The 25,521-nt window shown below is 45.3% G+C and overlaps 1 protein-coding gene across 1 annotated transcript; it reads left to right on the top strand.

Moving 5' to 3' along the window:
* Window positions 1–9,793: 9,793 nt before the first annotated feature.
* SYPL2 (synaptophysin like 2) lies at window positions 9,794–23,275 on the top strand. Its single transcript, XM_032303118.1, has 6 exons — window positions 9,794–10,171; window positions 10,334–10,408; window positions 17,240–17,364; window positions 18,452–18,653; window positions 20,280–20,471; window positions 22,071–23,275. Exons 1-6 carry the CDS (start codon window positions 10,118–10,120, stop codon window positions 22,215–22,217), a joined length of 795 nt encoding a protein of 264 aa, XP_032159009.1. The 5' UTR covers window positions 9,794–10,117; the 3' UTR covers window positions 22,218–23,275.
* The last annotated feature ends 2,246 nt before the right edge of the window (window positions 23,276–25,521 follow it).

Genomic DNA, 25,521 nt, shown 5'->3' with positions numbered 1-25,521 from the left:
TCCTGGGTGGGACAAATGTGACATTCTTTAGGAATCTCCGAACTACCATGATGTTAATGGATTGTCAAAAGGGAAAAGACAACATTGATCAAGCCGCAAGACCTCCAGTATCCCCACACCTTGTAAGCCCTCTTTAGCATATGAAAACTCCTTTGAAACCCCCCTTTCCGTCACCTTCCCCCAACCGCAAGGTACGGAACCTGCCATCCCTCACAACCCTGGGTAACTCCTCTTCCTGCCCACGGGTCCTGTCCCCATGCTTTAATAAACCACCATTTTGCACCAAAGATGTTGCAATAATTTTTTCTTGGTCATCAGCTCCGGACCTCACCCCACCAAACCTCATGTATATTCTAGAACTTCATCATGCTTTTGATAAGAAAATGTAAAAAGCTATTTTTTTCTTTTCCTGCCCAGAAAACCAGTTTCTATGTTTTCCTTTATTAAGTCTCTGATGATCCCTAATCCTATTTATGCACGGGCTTTAAAACTTTCTAAAGTTTTAACAAACTTGCCCAAGATTTAAATCATGAACAAAGTCTCTTTTACTCATTAGGCCTTTTATTTGTATGTTAAATTACTCTGACAGCACTGTTAAACAAATGAGAAACCTTCAGTTACATTTGGGTAAATATTCTAACTATTCTAGAGATGATCTACAATTTATAAAGCTTTAATATTTAAAGATAAACTCATTACTTAACATTTTGATTATTGAAAGTGTTATGCGACACAAAAGTAACTGAGTCTCTTTGTCAATTGCATCATAATGAAATCTCCGATCATTAACCATGCCCATTTCTGAGTTTTTGTCTTTATAATTGTTCTTATTCTCTTGCAAAGTGAGTTTCATCTTCAAGGAGATTCATTAAAAGGACTTTAGGGCAAATACAGGTATTCAATATCTTTAAAGATTAAAACTGAAATAGGTAAAAATTTCTGGAACTAAAACTGCATTCAAACTAAACAAGAATTGGTAACGTGGGACTACGTGAACTGAAAAGATGATAATAGTTTTGTGATTTTTGTTTGAAACACTGCTGGTTCTTTAATGTTTGCTTTAATGTCCTTTAATGTTTGTTTCCAGATTGAGGAAACTTCTCTTAAGATATGACTTACAGGGGCGCCTGGGTGGCTCAGTGGGTTAAAGCCTCTGCCTTCAGCTTAGGTCATGATCCCAGGGTTCTGGGATCGAGCCCCACATCGGGCTCTCTGCTCAGCGGGGAGCCTGCTTCCTCCTCTCTCTCTCTGCCTGCCTCTCTGCCTACTTGTGATCTCTCTCTGTCAAATAAATAAATAAAATCTTTAAAAAAGAAAGATGACTTACAGAAACGTGATAAAGTATTCACTTGTAAACATATTGAAGCATTTAGCCTTTCTCTTTGCCTGAACCCTTTGAAATTCAAAAGGTCTTAGTAAGTATTCTTTTTTCCCTGGATGTCATGGCCATTTGCATAAGTTCAATAAGAATCTGTTGTCCTTGCAACAGGACACGGTTGGAAATATTGGTTATTTTCTCAGGGCTTTGACTTGAATGTCATGATTGAGAGAGAAATGCATAGACTCGGATATGACCATACAGCTTTGAGGAATTGAGGTTGACTTTATGAAACCTGGACTCATAAAGCCCCTTAAAGCCTCTTAAAGGCCTGGTACCTTGCTTACAGAACTCCCAGCAGCCTCACCAGGTGAGTAAAGAATGTCACCTCCTGGCAGGAGCAGGAACCTCAGGATATATTGGGGACCTCATGAAGAGGGATCCACCCAAATCTACAGGCATTGCAGGCATGTCTGATGGCAAATGTTGGCCGGGCTTCTGGCCTGAAGAAGCTATTAAAAGTTAACCTAGAGATTCCTTATGAAAGTTCCAGCAAAGCAGATTCTAAAAGATCTATATGATAAATCATTCTTGCTGAACTTATATAAATAATTATACCATTTGTTAAAACTAGACTTGTTTTTACTTGTCTATTTCTGGAAATATGGGCTATTATTGAGAGAAAAATTATTATTTTTTTTTTTTTTTTTAAAGATTTTATTTATTTATTTGTAAGAGAGAGAGAGAGTGAGAGCTAGCACAGGCAGACAGAGTGGAAGGCAGAGTCAGAGGGAGAAGCAGGCTCCCTGCAGAGCAAGGAGCCCGATGTGGGACTCGATCCCAGGACGCTGGGATCATGACCTGAGCCGAAGGCAGCTGCTTAACCAACTGAGCCACCCAGGCGTCCCATGAGAGAAAAAAATTATGTTTTAATGACACACCTTTGTGGATGTGATATTTTAGTTCTGATTGTCTTTGAACAGTGTTTGCCTAAGCTAGACAACTTGAGGTAAACCTCAGAGAAATTGCCACAATAGCTCATGTATAGACAATCTCCTTGCTTGTTATTCTGTGGGGATAACAGGACCCCATGGGTATATGATTATTCGAACAACTAGGAAATGGAATAGACACCCAACAATTGTATAACTCAGCTATCACCTTGACCAATTCTGTGTGGCTGGGATGACAAAATTACTCTTTAAAAGCCAGAGTATACCCATAGAGATAATGGATGGCCCCACTTTCTTTATGATTAGATTGGATGATGCACTTGGGGTTGCCCTTATCTCCTGAGACAAGTCTTTTCCCATTTGCCAGTGATTCCTCCTAATTAGGATAGTGTTAAGGCTGGACTTCAAACAAAAAGCGCTTCTTTTTTTTTTTTTAATTTTATTTATTTATTTGACAGGCAGAGATTACAAGTAGGCAGAGAGAGAAGAGGAAACAGGCTCCCCGCTGAGCAGAGAGTCCGATGCGGGGCTCGATCCCAGGACTCTGGGACCATGACCTGAGCCGAAGGCAGAGGCCCCAACCAACTGAGCCACCCAGGCGCCCCCAAAAAGTGCTTCTTGATGATTTCATCGCTCATAGTCATTTATCCTGGAAGCCACCTCTACTGACATACTAACCAAGCATATTAACAGCCCTCCTGGTAAAAAGAGCCTCAAAGCTCACTATGGGACTTCCAGGACTCACGTTAGGACTGCAATATAGAATAAGCCAAACAGTATGCTTGCTCTTCAAGACTCTAAATGGTACTTCCCAGGTACTGGATGCACTCATCCAAGAACCAAATGAAGTCACAGAAGGACTTCTCGAGAACCCACGCCACGGCTGACTGTCTACTATTGCTACACCATTTGGGGTGTGAAAAATTTCCTCACACGTGTTGCTTTAACATTACAGTTAACTCCTGCAAGAGACTTTTGTGATCAATTAAATAAGATCAAAATATCCACTGATCTATTTGACAAAATTGGTAATTGGGGATCTTATCACATGGGCATTTATAGTAGCTTTATTCATAATCACTAAAACTTGGAAGCAACCAAAATGTCCTTCATATGTGAATGGATACATAAACTGTGGTACATCCATACAATGGGATATCATTTGTTATTAAAAAGAAATGAGCTATTAAGCCATGAAAAGACAGGAAACTTAGAAGTATATTACTAAGGTCTATTACTGAAGAGGTTACATACGAGTGATTCCAACCATATGGTGTTCTGGATAAGGCAAGACTATATAGGCAATAAGAAGATTAATGGTTGTCAGAGGGTTGAGGGAGCGAGAGATGAATGGATAGAACGTAAGGGATTTTTAGGGCAGTGAAATCATTCTGTATGATACTATATGGGTGGATATATGTCATTATACATTTGTCAAAACCCACAGAATATATAACACAAAGAGTAAACTCCAATGTAAACTATGGTCTTTGGTTGATAATGATGTGTCAATGTTGACTCATTGATTGTGAAAAATAAAGTTACTGTACTAATTCAGGATGTTGATGGTGGGAGAGGTTATATGTGGAGAAGGGAAGGGGAGATGGGAACTTTTTGCACTTTCTGTCCAGTTTTGCTCTCAACCTAAAACTGTCCTAAAAGTACAGTGTAGTTATATAGAGAGAGAGACAAGCCAAGGACAGGGAGATATATGTATCTTTAAAAATTATGTACTTGTGGTGCCTGGGTGGCTCAGTAATTAAGCATCTACCTTCAGCTCAGGCATGATCCCAGGATGCTGGGAAAGAGCCTGATATTGGGCTCCCTGCTCAGCGGGAAGCCTGCTTCTCCCTCTCCCACTCCCCTTGCTTTTGTTGCCTCTCTCGCTGTGTCTCTCTGTCAAATAAAAAATAAAGTCTTCAAAAAATAATAAAAATAAATAAAAAATATGTACTTTATATTATAATTATAGTATATTATTTAATTCTAGAACTTTAAATATTCTACAAAAATACATCAATTTGATCTGCCATACTAATAATCCAAAGAAAAAAAAGTTCAGGATTGTTATTAATTGGTACAGAAAAAATATTTGACAAAATTCAACATCCATTCATGATAAAAACTTTCAGCAAACCAGGAATAGAGAGGAACATCTGTAACTTGATAAGAAGAATCTGTATATTACCTAGAGGTAACATCGTACTAAATGGTGAAAGACTGAACGGTTTCTCCTAAGAGGAATGAGGCACTCTCACCACACATGTTCAACAGTACTAGAACTTTTTTTTTTTAAGATTTTATTTATTTATTTGACAGGCAGAATCACAATTAGGCGGAGAGGCAGGCAGAGAGAGAGGAGGAAGCAGGCTCCCTGCTGAGCAGAGAGCCAGACTCGGGGCTCGATCCCAGGACCCTGGGATCATGACCTGAGCTGAAGGCAGAGGCTTTAACCCCCTGAACCACCCAGGCGCCCCCAGTACTAGAAGTCTTAGCCTGTGCACTAAGGCAAGGAAAATAAGTAAAAGGCATTCATGTTGTAAAGTGAGAAAGAAAACTGCCCCAATTTGCAGACAATATAACTGTCTATATAGCAAACCCAAAGGAATCTACAAAAACTCATAGAACTAAAACACGAGTTTAGAAATTTCATAGGATCGATCTAGGTCAATAGAAAAATACAAGTTTCTAGAAATTGCTAAATGGAAACTTGAATTTAAAATAATACCATTTAGGGGCTCAATGGGTGAAAGCCTCTGCCTTCGGCTCAGGTAGTGATCCCAGAGTCCTGGGATGAGCCCTGCATCGGGCTCTCTGCTCAGCAGGGATCCTGCTTCCCCCTCTCTTTATGCCTGTCTCTCTGCCTACTTGTGATTTCTGTCTGTCAAATAAATAAAATCTTTAAAAAAAAAATAAAATAATACCATTTATAGTGGCTCCCAAAAATAAAATATTCAAGTATAAGTCTACCCAAACATGTACATGAATGCTGTGTGCTTAAAACTGCCGATGCTGATACAGAAATCAAATAAGACCTAAATAAATGGAGAGGCATTTTGTGTTCATGGACTAGAAAATGCAACAAAGTAATGATGTCAATTTTGTCTAAATTGATCTATAGATTTAATGCAATTCTAATCAATATCCCAGCAGAATTTTTTTGTAGATATAGACAAACTGATTCTAAAATTTATTTTGAAAGGCAAAGGAACTATATAACTAAAACAGTTTTGAAGAAGACCAAAGTTGGAGGAATCATTTTAGCCTATTTTAAGATTTACTAGAAACCTACAGTATCTGAGCCAATGTGGTATTGGCAAAAGTACAGACACATAGATTAAATAGAAAGTCCAGAAATAGACTCACACAAATATGGCCAATTGATTTTTTTAAAAGATTTTTATTTATTTATTTGACAGAGAGAAAGATTACAAGTAGGCAGAGAGGCAGGCAGAGAGGGGGAAGCAGGCTCCCTGCTGAGTAGAGAGCCTGATGCAGGGGCTCAATCCCAGGACCCTGAGATCATGAGCTAAGTTGACTGCAGAGGCTTAACCCACTGAGCCACCCAGGTGATCCTTGATTTTTTTTTTTTAAACAAAAGTGCAAAAGCAAGGAGAAAGAATAGTGTGTTCAAAAGCTGGTGTTAGAACACCCGGATATCTACATTTCAATAAATATAATAATAACCCTCACTTAAATCCCATACCTTATACAAAAAAATAACTCAAAAATAAAATTATAAAACATTTAGAATAAAACGAAGGAGAAAATATTTGTGATCTAAGGTTAAGCAGAGAGTGATTAAACATGATGCCAAAAGCATGAGCCATTTAAAAAAATAGTGAAATAGACGTCACCAAAATGTAAAACGTTGTTCTCCAAAAGACAATTAAAAGAATGAAAAAGACAAACTACAGACTGGGAGAAAGTATTTGTAAATCACATATTCAACAAAGGACTTACGTTCAGAGTATATGAAGAATTCTCAAAACTTAGCCCAATTTAAAAATGGGCAAAAGACTTGAACAGACACTTCACTGAAGATGCACAGATGGCAAATAAGCACGTTAAAAGATGCTTTACATCATTAGCCATCAGGGTTAAATTAAAACCACAAAGAGATACCACTACCTACCTTTCAGAATGGTTAAAAAAACTAATAAGCGAACACCCTCCCCACCAAAAAAAACTCAACCCAACCCAACCCAAACAAAACAAAACAACCTGAAACAACTAATAATACCAAGTGCTGGAGAAGATGTAAAGCAACTGGAATACATTGTTGATGGGAAAGCAAAATGAAATAGCCACTCTTAGGGCACCTGGGTGGCTCAGTGAGTTAAAGCCTCTGCCTTCAGCTCAGGTCATGATCCCAGTGTCCTGGGATTGAGCCCTGCATGGGGCTTTCTGCTTGGCAGGGAGCTTGCTTCCTTCTCCCTCTCTGCCTACTTGAGATTGCTGTCAAATAAAATAAATAAATAAATAAACAAATAAAAGAAACAGCCATTCTTGAAAACAGTTTGGTACTTTTGTATAAAGTTAAACATATGTATTTACATATAACCCAGAAATCTCACTTCTGGGTATTTACCCTAGAGATAAATACTTACATTCACTCAAAAAGCTGTACGTGAATGTTTGTGTCAGGTCTAGTCATAATAGCAAAAAAAGAAAAAGAAAAGAAAAGGAACTACCCAAATGTACTTTGGCAGTTGAATAGATACACAGTTATGGATCATATTTCATAATATGATCGACTACTACTCAGCAACAAAAAGGAGCAAACCACTGGTAAGTACAACAATATAGATGAATCTCAAAAGCTAGGCTGGGTGAAAAACCAGACACAAAAGAGTACATAGTGTGTACTTTCACTCATTCGCAATTCTAGAAAAAAGCAAAATTAAATTATAATGATAGAGAACAGATCAGTAATTGCTGGGGGATTGATAACAAAAGGGCAAGAGGGAGTTATTTGGAATGATAGAAATATTCTGTATCTGGGGGCGCCTGGGTGGCTCAGTGGGTTAAAGCCTCTGCCTTCAGCTCAGGTCATGATCCCAGGGTCCTGGGATAGAGCCCCGAGTCTGGCTCTCTGCTCAGCAGGGAGCCTGCTTCCTCCTCTCTCTCTCTCTCTGCCTGCCTCTCTGCCTACTTGTGATCTCTGTCAGTCAAACAAATAAATAAAATCTTAAAAAAAAAAGATTAAAAATAAATAAATAAATAAATAAATAAGAAATATTCTGTATCAGGCTCGTGGCGGTGGTTACATGGGTACAGACATTTATCAAAATTCAAAGGTGAAATGTTCAAGTCTTCTGTCCTAGCCGGCTCGCTTTTAGGTATAGAGCAATGTTCGTGAACCATTAAAGCAATCTAGTGTGACTCCTAGAGGCGTGTTTACTCTGAAACTAATGGTAATAAAGCTTCAGGCTCCCTCACTTGCAAAGTCTTTCAAGTCCTGGTTACTAATTTTGTATTCATAATTGTATATTCTTTTTTCTACAGGGGACCCCCAAATTATATAAATTTTAGGCAAATTTAGACAAAACCTAGATTGGCCTCCAGATAGCCAGATTTTCTTTTAATGAAATGTAATAGAAAATAATGAGAATGGTTTATGAAACATTTGTTTCATTTTATAAAATGGGTCATGACTTAAAAATTTGTTTTTTACCAGGGTTTGTGTTTAAGGAGGAAAAAAAGAAAGAAAGTCGGAAATTCAGGACTGTGTGGCGACTATGGATATATGTATACATTCAATGCAACACTGCTTGTAAAAGTATATATTTGGAAATCACCTTAATGCCCATCAATATGAGAATAATATAGTGGTATATGTATGTTGTGGAATTCTCTATAGTTATAATGAAGGGACTAAAGGTACATACACCTGGCCAGATGACTCTTGTAAATCCACCACTGAGTATTTAAAAAACAACAACAACAAACAAACCCACAAGTTAAAGAAGGTCACCTAAAGCCCAATATTTAGATACAATTTAAAATCATGTGAAAAACAATAGTAAGTCTGGTGAATTTTAATTTATTGTTTGCAGATACAGTCGTTCTACAGAACAAGTATTAAAATATGTACGAAGCTGATAAAAAAATAGAGGATAGGATAGTGGTTACTTCTGGAGTGGAAGGAGAGATAGAGGGAATGATATCAGAACACAGAGCTTTGTTTTTATATGCTTTTTTTTTTTTTTTTTTTAAAGAATGGGTTTGAGGCAAAGAAGGAAAAGTGTTAAAATTTAGTAAGGCTACTTAGTAGATGTGTGGAATTTTTGCTGTATTATTCCGAATTTTCTGATGGTGTTCTATTCTGTATGCATATTGTTGTAAACATTAGGAATAGTTCATATTTGTATAGTGTGGGCATTTACACATCACACCACTTAATCCTTATGCAGTAAGTAGGGCAGTTAATATTATTATTATTCCAATTCTACAGTTAAGGAGCTAAAACTGCAGAACAATTTGTTAAAAATTGGATCGGGACTCTGTTGTTTCTTATTTCGTCCAAATTTGCATGGAAATATGCTGGAGAAGTTTCCTTCAAGTCCAGCCACGCCTTCCTACCGGAACCATGGTAAGGCACTTGCTCAAGGGGGGATTGAATTGTCTTAATAATAGCTAAATGTTTGTTCCAAAAGTAGTCATTCTAAAGTATCAGAGGGGACCTCCAATAATGACTCTGTGAGGGGAAGGATACATACTTAGAAGTAAATTCTTCGGAGGCACAGGCAGGTTTTGTCCTGGCCGCCGCCCCCTGGCTCACTCAGTGACCTTGGACAAATCACTTAACCTTTCCCTATTTACAATAAAGTAAACCGAACGTGTAATATTCATGACTGGCCGCTCAGGGCTCCTGCCAAACACTTTTTTGAAAATTAGGGATCGATTTAAGGTCAATCATAACACAACAATGTCAACTTTTCAATGCAAATATTCTCCAAACCCCCTATTCCTCAAAGACTGTTTTCACTCTCATTTAAATGGTGACGTCTATTATAAAGGAGAATGGATTTATACTTTCTAAAGATTAATAATTTTTGTCACCAAATTATGAATATCTTTTGTTAGAAAGAAATTAAACCGACACCTAAATAGACGGAATAAAAAGTGAGCAATTTCTGTTCTATTGCCCTTCCCCTCTGCAGGGGCTCTCGGAGCTTTTTGAAAGCAAGCAGTTTGTTAACCGTAAGGTTCAGAACCTTGTATCAACGCTGATCATGCTTTATGAAAATGGTGTGGGTTCTGGGTACTGTGGTGTGGAAGAAGAGAAAAACCGCGCACAGCGGCCCCAAATCCAGGCCAAAGGGGAAAGAGGAATTAGGAACCGCGGTGCGTCCAGGCTGGTTCCTACTTGGGCCGCGACTTGGAGCGGCTGCGGTTTAGGGCTTGAGCCTGGCTCGGGAGGCTTCTGGCCAGGAACTTGAGCCCCCTCGCGGCCGAACTGTCCGCGGAGGCCACAGGTCCCTTTAAGGCTCCCAGCGGGCAGACCCCGGGCAGAGGCGGCGGGAGGAGGGTCAGCGAGCGCACGCCACGTGACTCGGCTGCCAGCTGAGCTCGCGAGTTTGACAGAAGTTTGAATCGGACTCGGGGGCTTTCTGCAGCCGGAGGGGCAGAGCGGCCGTCCCGGCCTCGGCGAGCGCCAGCTGCAGCGCCCCCGCCATCCGCCCAGCCAGTCTGGAGCCCCGGCCGCCGACGGCCGCCCGCGCTCCAGCACAGCTCGCTGCCCCGGCGGCTGATCAGCAGCCCCTCGTCCCACCGCGGTACCCGCAGCTTCCCGGCCAGGGAGCCGAGCCCCGGCGCTGCGCCCCGGCCCCACTCTGCGAGCATGTCTTCGACGGAGGGCTCGAGTCGCGCGGCCGACAAGTCGCCGCGCCAGCAGGTACTATCCGCGCGCCCCTGGGGCTGTCTTACCACCCCTTCTCCACCTGGGCGTCAGGCCGGACCCTTATTCCGCCCCCTCCCCCGAATGTGAGTGGGAAGAGGACCAGCACTTTCCTGGGTCCCCCACCGCCCTGACCCTCCGCGGGCCCTGTCTCCGCAGGTGGACCGCCTGCTGGTGGGGTTGCGCTGGCGGCGGCTGGAGGAGCCGTTGGGCTTCATCAAAGTTCTCCAGTGGGTGAGTCGACGCTCTAGCTGTGGGCTATTTCGGGAGCCTGGGCTGTGACGCTGACCCGAAGCAATGTGGCCGGAGTGGGGGGCGGGGAGGTGCTGCGGCCCGCTGTGACGGAAGGGTGGGGGGCGGCGACAGGTGGGCGGGGGAGGGGCGGGCTGGGGCTGCTTCTCCAGCACTTGGTGGCTGGAGAGCGAGGAGCAAGGCATGCGGAGTCCGGGATTCGGTCCTTCTATGTGCAAGGAGCCCTTGCCCAGGGCGCTCACATTTCACCCGGGCGAGAGAACCCGGGTGTAACCTTTCCAGAACTCTGATCCTGCACATACCACTCCTCGGTGGCGGGAGGGGGGAGGAGGACAAGGAGGACGAGGAAAGCTACGGAAGGCAGAGGAGAGGAGGAGTGCGATGGAAACCATCCAGCCCCCAAACCCACCGGGACCTGGCTGATCTTGAATGTGGGCTTCAGGGACAGGGTCCTGGCTGGCAATTGTCCTGTTGAGGTCACTAGAGTGATACGGGTTCTTGTGACTGTGTGAAAGTGTGAATGAATGAATGAATGAATGAATGAGGCCTGGGGCTCTAAGATTAAATAAAAGAAAAAATATTAAGACAATAAAAATCACACTGTGGCCAAAATGTGGCTTGTAGAATAAGATAAAACATTGAGTAGGGAAGCTGGCGCTCTGGGTTTCAGACGTGGACCTGCCTTTTCCAGCTTTGTGACCTTGGGCAAGTCACTTCTTTGGACCTCAGTTTCCAACATTAGTTAACTGTTGATCACACCATCCACAGGGTCCTCTTCTGTTCTAAATGTGTCGGTATGCCAAAATATTGCCCTTCATTAGGCTCACCTCTTGACCTTGAAGAAATCACTTGCCCATAGCCTCAGTTTCCTCTGTAATGGTCGCCGGGAAATATATCTCCTTACCTCACTGGTACTTTGAGATATTAGTATATTTTCTGTCCTTAGCAGTGCCCAAGGTTTCCTGAGTGTAAGTTAGGCATGGGGGCAGGTGCAGTCACTCTTTCAAATCATGAAAACTTGTTGGCAGCATTTAGTGCACTGTAACAGAGGAGATTTAAGTTAGACAATCTACACACCAAATGATGTGTGAATAACTTAATTAATGTGCTTCCAGCACAGAATTCAGCTAACGAATAAGTTACCATTAAGACTGGGGAGGATTGAGTTCTAGAGGGCTTTTTAACTCACGGGAGATAAGAGTGAGCACCGTGTCACCGATTCCTGAATCATCATTTGGATGGGAATCATCAGACCTGGAATTCAGGGGCAATAGTGCATTTGGGGTTATCTCCAGATATCTGAGACCTTGACTGGGGCTATAGGCCAAGCAAGGAGTTCCCGAGAGCAAACTCTGAGACCTGGTGGGGACTTTCCACCCTCCCTACTGCCTCAAGAGCGGTTGGATGGACTGCTGACTGAGCAATTTCACACCCCCCCCCCAACTTCCCTGTTCTGATCCACCACTTGAATACCAGTGGTGGCCATATAAGAATGTTATTAAGGCTCCTTGTGACTGCCATCCAGAACTAGGGAGCCATTATGAGGAGCAGAACCTGAAATGTGAGGGTACAATTTTATCATTAAACTAGACAAATAGATCTAGGGGAAATTTGAGAAAGACTGTCAAGGGATAAGGGAAACAATGAGGTTATTAGACCATGGAATCATCCTTTGTGGGGGGGGGGGATTCTGAAATCCTTCCATCTTCAAAGTGCCACCCCCCCTCCCCACCCACCAATACCATTTTTCTATAAAGGCTGTTTCTATAAAGGCTGCACAAAGCAATGCCTAGGAAAATATCCAGTCTCCTCCCAGGGTAAGCACTGATCCCTAAGAGTTTAGACCCATTTGACTTTTTTGATCTTCAGCTTCTTAGAGAGGGTGATGCCTTTCTCTCATAGTGCTAAATCCAGGGGCCCAGGGCTAGACTCTGAACTCAGCCTTCGTGGGAAGGGCAGCATCAAAGGGAGACATGATTTGCTTTTACTTCCATCCCTGCAGCCTGAATTCAGAGCACGAGTTTCACTGGCCCTAAATCTCTGCAGGATAAGCTCCTGTAAAGGAGCACAGGAACCAGCACCAGTAATGACAGTGAAGATGTCCTTTGGGATTCTCACTCATTTCCTCCTTGGGGGGCTCAGATGCTCCTGGGCTGGAAAAAGAAAAAAAGAACACATAGGGCTTGCATTTATACTAATGACGCTTGAAAACTTTTGTTGACATTGTTATCCAAAAGTAATTTTGCTGGAATCCTGGTAAGAAGAAAGCAATGTTAGACTTTTATTAGTCAGGAGCTTGGCTTAGAGTGTCTTTTTTTTTTAAATTCAGAAATTCATCTCACCTCAATTCCAATTCCGGAGTCTCACTAAGTCTTCACAAAGCTAGCAAAATAACATGGGTCTAGACGAATTAGTAAAGAACTGGCTTCCTAAAAAAAAGGGCAGATTTTGAGGTTGATGGGCTTTGGTTTAAATTGAGTCTCCTCTGCTTTCTAGCCATAGAATCTAGGATACCTAGGGTAAGTAACAAAATCTTAGTGGGCCTTTGTTTCGTATATGTAAGTGAGGGTACAATCTATCTTACGGGTTCACTAGAGGCTTATAGGAGGTGATTTCTGTAAAGCATCCAAGCATTCAGTCCAAGCAGCCCAGGAGTTATTCAGTGAGTGTTGGTTCCCCTTTCTCCCGCTCCTAAACCTCCCTTCTCCCCTAAATTTCTTCTTTATGCAGTCTGTCAGCTAGACTTGTCCTTTGGTTGGATTACTCAAATGTCACTGCCAAATCCTCACTTTGAGGGTAAGGCACAAAAGAATCTCCTGAATTACTCAGTCACTCTTCCTATAGTAAGTCATATTATCATCAACTGGGTGTATTCCTGATCAGTAATTCACGTTTGAGGTGCCAAAACCACTTGCTTGGCTCTGTGGGACTCTGTAATGAAAATAAACTATTTCAGTTGGTGTGGGGAATGTGAAAGAATCCCATCAGCGTCCCCATCAGAGTCCATAAAACCAATGAGATGACTATAGAGGTGGGAGCAGGGGAAGAACTTGTCTTCCTTGTGCCCAGCACTAACTGGGGATGGGAGTGTTCTCAAAGGATCATCACCATCAAGCAAGTCAGCACCAAACTTGTGAGGTTATTCTGACACCTTTCCCAAAGAGAAGCAGAGACGGGAGGAGGAGGGTATGGAGAGCAGTGTGTGACCAGAGTGTCCCCAGCAATACAGGACCAGGAGGAGGAAGGCTGGTTGGCATCAGAACTTAAGAGATTCCTCCCTCCCTCCACCAACCCATCCCCAGCTCAGGGACTCCATTTCTCCTTGATTCCTGTTCTTTCTGAGCAGTTTGCTCAACTTAGATCTTCGTGTTTGGTGACATGGATGGTTTCAGTTCTTTCCTGCTTTTCCCTGTGCTTCAGTCTCCTGGTACATTTTGGGAAGAAGGCAAATCTGGTGCCAAAAGGTCGAGGGGGCTGGGTTAGGGTGTCTTTCTCTGCTCCTGCATCCCAAGTACAGAGCTACTCCCTGCCTCCTTATAATCTTTGCTGAACATAAGAGACATCTCTCTCTCTCTCTCTCTTTCTTTTTTAGCCTTAATAACTTTGTGATGCAGAATTTTATTTTGTTTGAGCATGACACTTTTTTCCTTGTTATAAACTTGAAAGAGAAGATACCAGGTCTTATTCATCTTTTTGTTACCAGCACTTGACACATTCGGGATGGTCAGTAACTGTTGATTAATGAATAAATGAAGTAGAAAGAGCACTGGACAGGGAATCAGGAGATTTGAATTCCAAGGTTGGCTCTCACAATGGCTAAATGGGAACTTGGGAGAGTCACTTGATCTTAAAGTCCCTTGGTGGGACTTTAATTTCCACCTCTGTGAAATGAGACCATTGGGCTTAATAATCTCTGAGATGTTTTTTTTTTTTAATAAAGATTTTATTTATTTATTGGTCAGAGAGAGAGCAAGCATGTGCAAGAGAGCACAAGCAGGGGAAAAAGGAGTAGAGGGAAAAGCAAGCTCCCCACTGGGCAAGGATCCTGACATGGGGCTCAATCCCAGGACCCTGGGATCATGACCCGCGCTGAAGGCAGCTGCTTACCCAACTGAGCCACCCAGGCACCCTCATCTGAGCTCTTTTTTGCTCTGCTGTCTTGTGAAACTGTGAGGTTCCCCTCAGATTTTTCCCTTTGTCCACTTACCTAGCAAACTTTACGTTTTCTGGCATCATATGGCTGTGTGATGTTCAGATTTAATTATATATTCTGATTGATAAAGAGCTGTGTAAGGTGGCTAGGGATTCCCGACTTTCAGAGAATCAGAAGAGAATATAGCTAGTACTAAAACTCTTGTGGTATATTTCATTCTTGGAGGAATCACAGAACAGGGTCAGGATTTTCAGAACTTCAAGGTTATCATCTAGCTATAGCAGAACTTTGGACAATGATGGTGAAGATCTTTGGTCTATGTTGTCCAGTATGGTACCTGCTAGCCCCATGTGGCTATTAAAATGTTGCCCTTGGAATGTGGCTAGTGTGATGGAGCATCTGAATTTTTAACTTTATTTAATTTTAATGAGTTTGAATGTAAATAGCCACACTCAGCTACTACTGGCTACTGTGGTGGATAAAGCAGCCCTAGAGCACGAGTTCCACAAAGACAGAGATTTTTCTCTTTTGTTCACTACTAAATGATAGTACCTAGAACAGTGCCTGGTACACAGTAGGTGCTCAATAAGTATCATCTTTTTTTAGATGTGCCTGTCAAGGAAGTGCTGGTGAAGAGAAGGCTCCGCAACTGACCATTCATTGCCCAAAGTTAGGAATACCTATTTTCTTAGGGGACCTAGATAGAGCTAACTGCCAATGGGTAAAAATATATCCAACTGTGCTCCCCTTCCTAGAATGGCACACCCTAATTGTGTGTCCACTTCTGAGGGCCAGAAGCTAAGAGGAATAAAGAAAACCGTAAGAGGCTCACAGAGCTGACAAAAATTCGGGAATTCCTATGAGGAAGAGCTAGAAGGCACCATTGTTACGCCAATGAGGAGGCTGGGGTCTATATGGGGTAATGAGGCCGAGGCTTTGGGGAACTTCTCTTCAGCTCTGTCAACAGGAGCCAAGAGGGCTCCACTTCAGCCTCTGTAAATTAAGCCAGATGAGGAGGTTATTCAGGTCCTGGAGAGAGTGACACTCTCTCCTTTCCTGATGTTTTTTAAAAATGGAGACAATTCTCATTTGTCTGAACTAAACCTCCTGGAAACAGAGAGGTGTTCACTGTGACCTTTAGAGAGGGGTCAATGGCTCCAGCACGAAGAAGCTCTGCCAGGCTGGGCGATGCGAGGTGGGGCAGTGGCGCCAGGCCCTAGCCAGGGGCAGAGCACAGCTGCTGGCCAGCGCAGCCAAGAGCACACTGACAGCATTACCCTCATTCTGTGAGAGCAGGGCGTGTTGACTGCCCACTCCAAACCCCTCCTTGAACAGATGAGAAAACGGAGACTCAGAGAGCGGAGCGCTTTATTAGAGTTTGCCCGGCTACTGAGTGACCGGACCCAGGCTAGAACCCAGATTTCCTAACTCCTAACCCAGGCCTCTTCTCACTCCACAACACTCGGAAGCATTAGGAAAATCACATGCACACAGCTCTATTCTAAACGCTGAGTGCAAGCCTGGGACATAGATGAGCTGTCTTCTAGGTGCTTAATGTCCAAGACACCAAGACACGGAGAAACACACAGAAAACGATCATTAGCAGAATAAGCTCTGTGCTTACTCAGAATGATTCCATCATGTACAAGCCTGTACGAGGTAAGTGCACAGGAGATGGGGCCTGGACCGACGATGTGGGACATTTAGAGAGTCCAGCTTCTCGCCTCTTTTCTAACCAGTGTGTTTTCCCAGAAAGAAATTTGAAAACCATAGGGTAAGGAAATTTCATCTCACTCAAGACAGGAGGTTTAGTAAAATGTGATGAAAAGTGGAGAAGAAAACAATTCAAGTGATCTGAAATGCCCCTGGTTCTTAACACTGAGTGATGGCAGCATCAACAGATTACAAAGGGAAACACCACTGGGGAGTGAGTGGAGGCTGATAAGGCAAGTGGAAGGTACTTTCCTCTGGGCTTGAGCCAGGACGGTCAGCAGAGACGTGGCCAGCACTCTGGCTGTGAGGAAAAGAACCTCTGGGGGAGGAGAAGTTAGCAGAGCGTGGGACAGCTCCCTGCCTAGTTCCCCTCTGAAGGCTTGGCAGAAATTGTCCCTTCTAGCTATACCTCCAGTGAGGCAGGAAGCCACTGGAAGGTAGTGACACGGTGACAAGATTCAACAACAACTCCAAAGGAGAAATGGAAAAAATTCCAACACATGCCTGATCCCAGGTGGCACAGAGGAACCTATTTCTAGGGTGTCTCTCCCCTGGGGAGGAAATTCAGGTCCTGCTTTATGCTAGACGTTTCCAAAAGCCTGAATAGCTTTGAGTACGTCATCATCTTAAGGAGGTTACCTGCCACATCCAGTGAGGAGATGTGGAAACTATCCATTTGTTCCCTCTACGTCTCCCTTCTGGACACCACTCCAAATCAACCTCATTCATTGGGCTATTTGGTCTGGCACTCAGGTGCAGTGAGCACAGCAACCTGAGGCGGGAAGGCCAAGGGAAGCCATGAGTCCCTTCCTAGGAGGGACTTGATTAAAGGAAATCCTTCCCGCCCCTGTAACCGCACCTGCTGAGAGTCAGAAGGTGGTTCTGAGGAGATATTCCTTGGCCAGCTGAGGCCTTCCTACTCTCAAAGGGCCTTCCCTCTCCCTCAGCTCTTTGCTATTTTCGCCTTCGGGTCCTGCGGCTCCTACAGCGGGGAGACAGGAGCAACAGTTCGCTGCAACAACGAAGCCAAGGATGTGAGCTCCATCATTGTTTTGTTCGGCTATCCCTTCAGGTGAGCAGGAATTGATTCTGACCCCACACAGCCTCCCTCGCTGGTTTAACAGGACCTGCTTGGTCTCTTCCTCCTCCAGAAGCCTAATGAACAACGTTCTACTGAACCATGCCAGGTTCAAATAGAACTACAAAACTTGGGTCCTTCCCACCCTTTAGGAATTTCAGACACACTAACCATAGAAAAATATCAGGGAAAATCAGATAGGTCATTGTTATAATGATGTTCCAGTCCATAGATAACCAAGAGCAGGGAACAAGGGTTCCTACAGAAAGAACTCATGGAGTTTGGGATGGAGGCTAATTGCACAGGTCTCTCTGACCTTCAGTGACCTTCTCCTTGCCTTGAAGGTTAGGGAGCTTGTTAGTACCTAGATCCAAAAAGTTGATGTGGGGTGCTCACCTAGTACCCTAGAATCCAAGGAGGTACACCTTGACCAGGAGGTAGAAAAGAAGACTCTTTCCTGGCTATTTAAGAGCCTATGGAGGGGAGTCCCAAATGCTCAGAAGAGCACTGGGGACAGGGCTTGCCTTCTCAGAAATTTTTAGCACCAATAGTCAAGTTAGGTTAACTGTCTCTCATATATAAAAGGGTGTTTGTTTGTTTATTTTTTCCCCTGTCCTTTTTGGTCCCATATAGTCCAATGGGGGAGGGGTGCCTTATTTAGGCCTGAGAATGGGTAAGTCCAACCCTAACCTGGCCACTGTGGACCTGTACTCTCCCAGGGGCAAAATGAAGCTGATCTCCCTGGTGGTTTGGCCACCAGAAATAGATGGCACTGTATATGTATTGTAGTTGTGACCTAAAGGGCCCTGAAGACACTTGGAAATACACGGTCTCTGTATCTGGACAAAGGGGTGGGTAGCAGCTGAATGGGAGGTAGAGTTGGACCAGATTTCTGGGGATGTTCCTGTCTTGACTGCAAGGTTGCCTCTAGAAACATTCCTACCCCAGGCTCCCTTCCTTGGCTCTGTAAGAGTCCCAGGGCAAGAAGCAGCCCATGATGACTCCCAGCTCGGGCTGGTCCCCTGCCTCCGCAGGGCGAGGATTGCCTCGAGCTCAGGATGGCACCTCCTGCCCCCCGCAGGTTGAACCGGGTCCAGTATGAGATGCCCCTCTGTGATGATGACTCCACTTCCAAGACCATGCACCTGATGGGGGATTTCTCTGCTCCTGCCGAGTTCTTTGTGACCCTGGGCATCTTCTCCTTCTTCTACACCATGGCTGCGCTAGTCCTCTACCTGCGCTTCCACAACCTCTACACAGAGAACAAGCGCTTCCCACTGGTGGTGAGTGCACATGGCCAGAAGGGATGGGGTAGAGAAACTGAGGAGATGCACCTTCTGGGACTGATGTCACATTGGGGAGGGAGGACACCCCTGTGTGGAACCTGAAGGTCTCCCTGCCAGCTCTTCGCTGTTCATCCCCTTCAGGTTCTGTGACTCCCACAGCTCTGAGGACTCTGCTTCTACCAAGCCCCCATCACTTGCTGTGCTCACAGATGGCATAATAGCATCAAGAAGTGCGCCCTGGAGCCTGACTACCTGGGTTCAGATTCCAGGACAGTCCTTTACTAGATGTGTGCTCTTGGACAAGTCACTTCTACTGAGTTTTCTCAATATAAAATATGGATAAAAGAATACCTATCTCATAGCATGTGGGGGGATTAAGTGAAAATGCATGTACTATGGAAAGAGCCTAGATGTCCATCAACAGATGAATGGATAAAGAAGATGTGGTATATATACACAATGGAATTCTATGCAGCCACCAAAACCCTGAAATCCTGCCATTTGCAATGACATGGATGGAACTAGAGCGGATTATTCTAAGCGAAATAAGTCAATCAGAGAAAGACAATTATCATATGCTCTCTCTGAAAGGAGGAATTTAAGAGGCAGGGTGAGAGGTCATGGGGGGTAGGGAGGGGAAAAAATGAAACAAGATGGGACCAGGGAGAGAGAGAAACCATAAGAGAATTTTATTTTATTTTATTTTTAAAGATTTTATTTATTTATCTGAAAGACAGAGATCACAAGTAGGCAGAGAGGCAGGCAGAGAGAGAAGAAGAATTAGGCTCCCAGTTGAGCAGAGAGCCCGATGGGGTCGCGATCCCAGGACCGTGGGACCATGACCTAAGCTGAAAGCAGAGGCCTTAACCCACTGAGCCACCCAGGCTCCCAACCATAAGAGAGACTTTTAATCCCAGGAAAGAAACTGAGGGTTCCTAGGGGGTGGGAGGGGAGGGATGGGGTGGCTGGGTTTTGGAGATTGGGGAGGGTATATGCTATGGTGAGTGCTGTGAATTGTGTAAGACTAATGATTCACAGACCTGTACCCCCAAAGCAAGTAGTACATTATATGTTAATTTAAAAAACTCTAAAAAAATTAAAAATTAAAAAAAAAAGAAAATGCGTGTAAATATCTGGTGTCTAGTTAGCTTCAGTGAGTGTTAGCCATCATTAATATTCTCCCGCCTCTACCATTTCCCTATCCCAGGCATGCAAGGTGAAGGGGTAACTTAGAGGACCCCATTTGTCTCCTGTAGTCTGCTCTCTGCCACCAGCTGTAGCTGAGCAATGGTGATCGAAGAAAAGGCTTGAAGTCGAGAGTGCGGGTTTAGGCCACCTGGGTTTGGGGGTGGCAGTGACCAGCAGGTGCCTTGATACATTGTTGCCTGAACTCAGTTCTGAGGGACTGGACGGGGGTAGCCCTGGATGGCAGCATTCCTTGGGTGGCAGTGAACAAATTCCTTAAGATGACTTGGGCTCCCTGAGGCTCCAGATGTTGGGTAGGATGGCAAGAGGTAGCCGTCCTAGCACTGCAGGATCCCAATGCCTTATAGCCAGAGGAAGAGAAGCAGACAATCAGGGGGGCCTTTCTGAGTACATTTCCTGTCCCTCTACTCCTCCCAGGACTTCTGTGTGACTGTCTCCTTCACCTTCTTCTGGCTGGTAGCTGCGGCCGCCTGGGGCAAGGGCTTGACGGACATCAAGGGGGCCACGCGGCCATCCAGCCTGACAGCAGCCATGTCTGTGTGCCATGGAGAGGAAGCAGTGTGCAGTGCTGGGGCCACACCCTCGATGGGACTGGCCAACATCTCTGTGGTGAGACCTGTAGCCACTGAAGGGGTCTAGGGGAGGCAGTGTTATCCCAGATACCCAGGCTTGTCCCAGCTAGCAGGTTCTGAGAGGAGCCGAGGGGTGTCTCTCCAGCTGGTATCCCCTACAACTGGAGCGGGTGACCCTGGCACCTAAGGATGGCTGCTGGCCTCTGGATGACCCTGAGAGGCCATTTTCTTTTTTTGGGGGGGGACCCAAGAGCCACTTAGCCTCCTGTTCTTTCCTCCTTCTGTATTCTGCCCTCCTATCTCCCTTCTCCCCACATCCAGGCATGCTCCCACCCCTCCTGCCTCTTGACAATGTGTGTGCATGTGTGTGCACGTGTGCACATGTGCATGCGAGCATGTGAAGGGGTGCACAGGCTGTGGTGGGGCTCAAGACTGGGAGCACACCCAGAGTGAGAGAAAGGGGTTCACTGTCACTCAGGTCTCCAGGCAGGAAAGGGGCTTTGGGCAGGGGTGGGTCCAGCTGGTACACACTGGTTTGGCCATCCTGGTTATTAGAATGCTGAAATCTTTCCATATCAGTTGGCACATAGCTGAGGCTTTGAGCTTTTCAGATGCCCCTTGTTACCTTAGTCCTGCCCTGAAAATGGCCTGGAACTCCCCAAGTCCCAGACACTGAAGGGTTTTCATCGCTGGCATACCAGGGAGCCTTCTAGACCTTGCTGGAACCCTGCTGATAGGTTTTAGCCCCCAACATTTTATTGTAAAAAATTTCACACATACAGTAAAGTTGGAAGACTTTTACAATGAACACCCATACACTCGTCACCTAAACTGTATGATTAATTTTTTCCTAGACACGCTTTATCACGTATCTATCTGCCCTCTTTATCCATCAAACCACTGTATTCTTTTGTTTTTTAGATTTTATTTTTTAATTTATTTGACAAAGAGAGGGAGATCACAAGTAGGCAGAGAGGCAGGCAGAGAGAGAGGGGGAAGCAGGCTCCCCGCTGAGCAGAGCCCAATGTGGGGCTCCATCCCAGGACCCTGAGATCATGACCTGAGCTGAAGGCAGAGGATTAACCCACTGAGTCATTCAGGTACCCCAAACCACCGTATTTTTAATGCATTTCAAAGTTAATTGTGGACATCAGTATGCTCCCTTGCCCCAGTACTTCCTGCTGATAGGTTTTTAAGTATTTTTGAATAAATGTTTGAATACAGCTGTGGCTGGGTCCCTGGCCCCAGGAAAGGAGCACCTTGGACAGCTCTGGTCACACCCACCCTTGGAAAAGGCACTCAGGACCCTGCTGTGGAAAGCGCCTTGCTCTGCTTTGCGTGATGCTTCGCTCCAGGGGCCAGAGTCTCCCAGCGATCAAGCTACAGCTCAGGTGCATGCTGTGGACAGTGAGAGACTTTGGCCCGAGAACCGCTAGTGGGAATCAGCACTGAACCTGCCTCTACATCCAGTTCTCTGTATTTTAGTATATGTGCTGCTGAAGCGAGCACTCAGTTCTTTGTTATTTTAGTCTTCCCAGCCCTCTGCCTTCTCCCTCACCCACCCCAGAGACTCCCCCTCCCTGTTCCCACAATGCCCTCCTTACCACTCTCACAAACTCCCCTGGTGTTTTTGCAGCTCTTCGGCTTCATCAACTTTTTCCTGTGGGCTGGGAACTGTTGGTTTGTGTTCAAGGAGACCCCATGGCACGGGCAGGGCCAGGACCAGGGCCAGGGCCCTAGCCAGGAGAGCGCAGCGGAGCAGGGAGCAGTGGAGAAGCAGTAAGCAGCCCCTACCTGGCTACTCCCGAACAGGACAGCACCTCTTCAACCACCTCCGGCTTCCAGGACCTCCCTCTTCTTCCTTCTCCAACTCCCCTCCCCGATCATTCTGGGCTCTGAGCTTTGAGACGACGCTAATGGATGGGCAGGCATCAGCTGTCAGAAACCTGGGCAGCCCTCCCAGTGGCTTCCTATCCAGCCTCTGGCTGGAGCCTCGGAAGGCAGGAGCTCAGTGCTTCTTGTCTACTGCCTGAAACCCAGCATCTTACTTGGGGTCTTACTCGTACCCTTGCAGCCTCTGAGAATGAGCATCTACTGCAAGGGGCTGGAGAGCAGAGTCCTGAGACTGGTTCCTAGCAGCCACTTCTATCAACCTGTTGGCTTCAATAAAAGTGGGGGGAGGGGAAATTGGCTGGCAACCTTTTTCCTGTTCCCTTGCATGAAGGGCCCACCAGTGGTTCAGGAACTCCCTCCCCCCACCCCAGTGGCTGTCATCTAAGACTTGTGTCTCCCCAATCACCAGTCAGCCCCAGCTCTCCCACTTTTCCCTCTGGCCTCTGCTCACCCACACAGCCTACCATGTGGGAAGCCACAACTAGCCTAGAAAAAAGCTCTGTAGAGGGTCCTGATGAGGCCTGGACTTAGTGGGGAGCAGAAATATTGCAACTGGGTTGCAACTTCAAGACACTGAAGCCAGGGCACTTGCTGGGGAAGCATTTCTTCTGTTCCCTCTGTCCTCCCAACCCTCCAGGCTGGGGCACTTTCTACCAAAACTACACTTGTACTTGCCCTAGAAATCTGACTTTCCTTCCTGGCCTCCTTCTTGGGCTTAGTCCCACATATAGGACACAAGATGAGGGGTCTAGGAACATCTCCATTTCAGTCCTCCCTGCCTCCAATCTTTCCGTCCATCTCCCTTCCCCAGCCTCTTGGGTCTGAGGCATTCAAGATCCTTTCCCATGTCTTTCTAGGCCTTCCTTTCATTCCTGTGGGTCCAGATAGGGACTTTGGAAGGGTCCAAAGGACCATCATGAGGCTAAGTTGCCCAGAGCCCCAGGACATGGATGGATGGGCCCATTTCTTCCTCATTTCCCCCCCAACCCACAATTCCTGCTCTGGCCTCTTTTTCATACTTCCCTATCTCACCTTTACAAAAGGACATGTCCTCTTGGTTTGCCCTCATTTCCTCCTCTGCTTCCTCATTTCTCCCAGGCTCTATCCCTTCCCACCCGAACCCTGTCCAGGGCAGGCCAGTGCTATTGGTGCTTCTTCACTTCGGGACCCAGTTCCATATTTGTCTTTGATATGTCTCCTCTTTCTGACACCTCCTTCAGTCCCTCTCTGGACCCCAGGGCCTAAGAGTCAATGCTGACTGGGAAAGGGACATCATTTCCTACCCAACTCAAAGCATTTCAGTCAGCCCTGGCCATACGGCTCCTCAGAGAAGGATGAAGAAAGAAGAATCCAGCCATTTTCCAATCTGGTGCCAGTTGGCCCACTTATCATCCCAAAGGTGAATGTGCCCTGTGCCAATTTCTCCTCAGGACTGAGACAACCCCTTCAACCTTCTCACCTTCCTAAACACCATCCATAGTAATGTGCACATGACTGGGGTACCCAGAAGACAGGATATTTGACTTTGGGCTATCACTTCTTCTTTGGGTCAGAGTTTCCCCACTTGACAGGGGGAGTGTGAAATTTATCCTCAAATGCTCCAGAACATTTCAGTGAAAGAATTAGATTTTCTGTTTTGTTTTGTTTTGTTTTTAGATTTTGGGGAAGGGATTTAAGGAGGGAAGAGAGGAGTTGGGGATGAGTGTTTCTAAGTCTGAACCCCTCTCTGTCCTGAGCTGTCCCCATGGTTACTCTAGGAAGAGGGGGAACAGTTTTGCCTGCAGCTCCAGAGACACAGAGAACAAAGAGGTGACGATTTTTCTTTAAGCTGGCCCCTGTGAGGGTCTGTGAGCAGCTTCTACTGGAACTTTGTTTGGATTCTCTGTATATATTTATAATTTATTTGAAATGTGACGGATAAAATGTTCTCATTTGGGGGCTGAAGTTAGCAACTGGCCCTCGAGCTAGGGCAAGGTGGCTGGGGTGGGTATGAACTTCTGCCAAGGACTCCTAGCCCAGAACTCTCAGGAAGCTCTTTCTCCTTCTCAAGAGCTGGCTTGTTCTCTTCCAGAAGGGCCTTGGTTTTGGCTATGGCCTTGCTTTCCGTGACCTAAGAGGAAATCCTACTTCACCTCATTACCTCCAGAGTGCTGGGCTAGGCAAAGAGCTGAGGGCAGATCTGTTCTCATAGGATTCATGCCCCTCCGACCAGGGCTGGCACCACTGCTTTGCCTAGTGGGGCCTGGGGTAGGAGACTGTGTCTAGTTTCTCCAGATTGTAGGAGGCCAACAGGCAGGGCACTCACCCTCCGCCCTACTAAACTCTGACACTGCCAGGGTGCACACGAAGGACATTTTCAGAATTTTGAGTTCCGTCCACTATCATGATCATAGGTCTCCTACTTCTGGGATTGAAGATCGGGGCTGGGTGGGGGGAGAATGTTGCATGTTGTTTTCTGGTGCTTGTTATTACACATTTAAATAAACAGTGCTTCAAAACATTTGCTATGACAGAGCTAAGACTAGAGCCCTTCCAGGGATTTTTATTCTCTTCCTCCCATTGCTTTACATTCTTGGACAAATATCAGCATTTCCGCCAAAACATCATTCCACTTTTCCCCACTCTGCACCCCAAGCAATAGAGTCTGCGTTTTCTCTTTTGAGAGAAACCAATTAGTCCAAAGTAACTGAGACTCTTTACCAAATTTGAGCAAACTCAAACGGCAAGAGATAGTAGCTTCCACTATGCTGTTTTCATCTGCTCTCTTAAGCTTCCTGTCAGGAGGTGAGAGCCATATGTCTTGCCCTTTTAACTATAAAGGTTCTTCCTGAACAAACTTGCACCTCTATCCCCCTTCGGACAAGTGACTTCCAGAAAAACGCACTTGGACATGATGTCACAATTTCAACAAGATCCTGGTCGACGCCCCCCACCCCTTCCCAGGGATCATCTGTAGTTCTCAGCTTAAGAATCATTGCCCTCAGAGATTATTTTTGCAGTGCTTAAACCTTCCCTGGGTGAAAATGAGAAGAAAGTCTGAGGTCTCGAAGTCACACCCTCCAACTTGATTTCCTCTAGCTGAAGGAATAAATATGGGCTGAGCTGTGAGGTTTGAAGAGGGAAAAGAGAACTAGTCTCTCTTTTCTGATATGATGGGGGGGGAGGCTTTTGTCTTTTGATTGTGGGAGGGTGGG

Source organism: Mustela erminea, chromosome 10 (genome assembly GCF_009829155.1).
Source record: "Mustela erminea isolate mMusErm1 chromosome 10, mMusErm1.Pri, whole genome shotgun sequence".
Lineage (NCBI taxonomy): Eukaryota > Metazoa > Chordata > Mammalia > Carnivora > Mustelidae > Mustela > Mustela erminea.
This window is presented reverse-complemented; position numbering and strand designations above follow the sequence as displayed.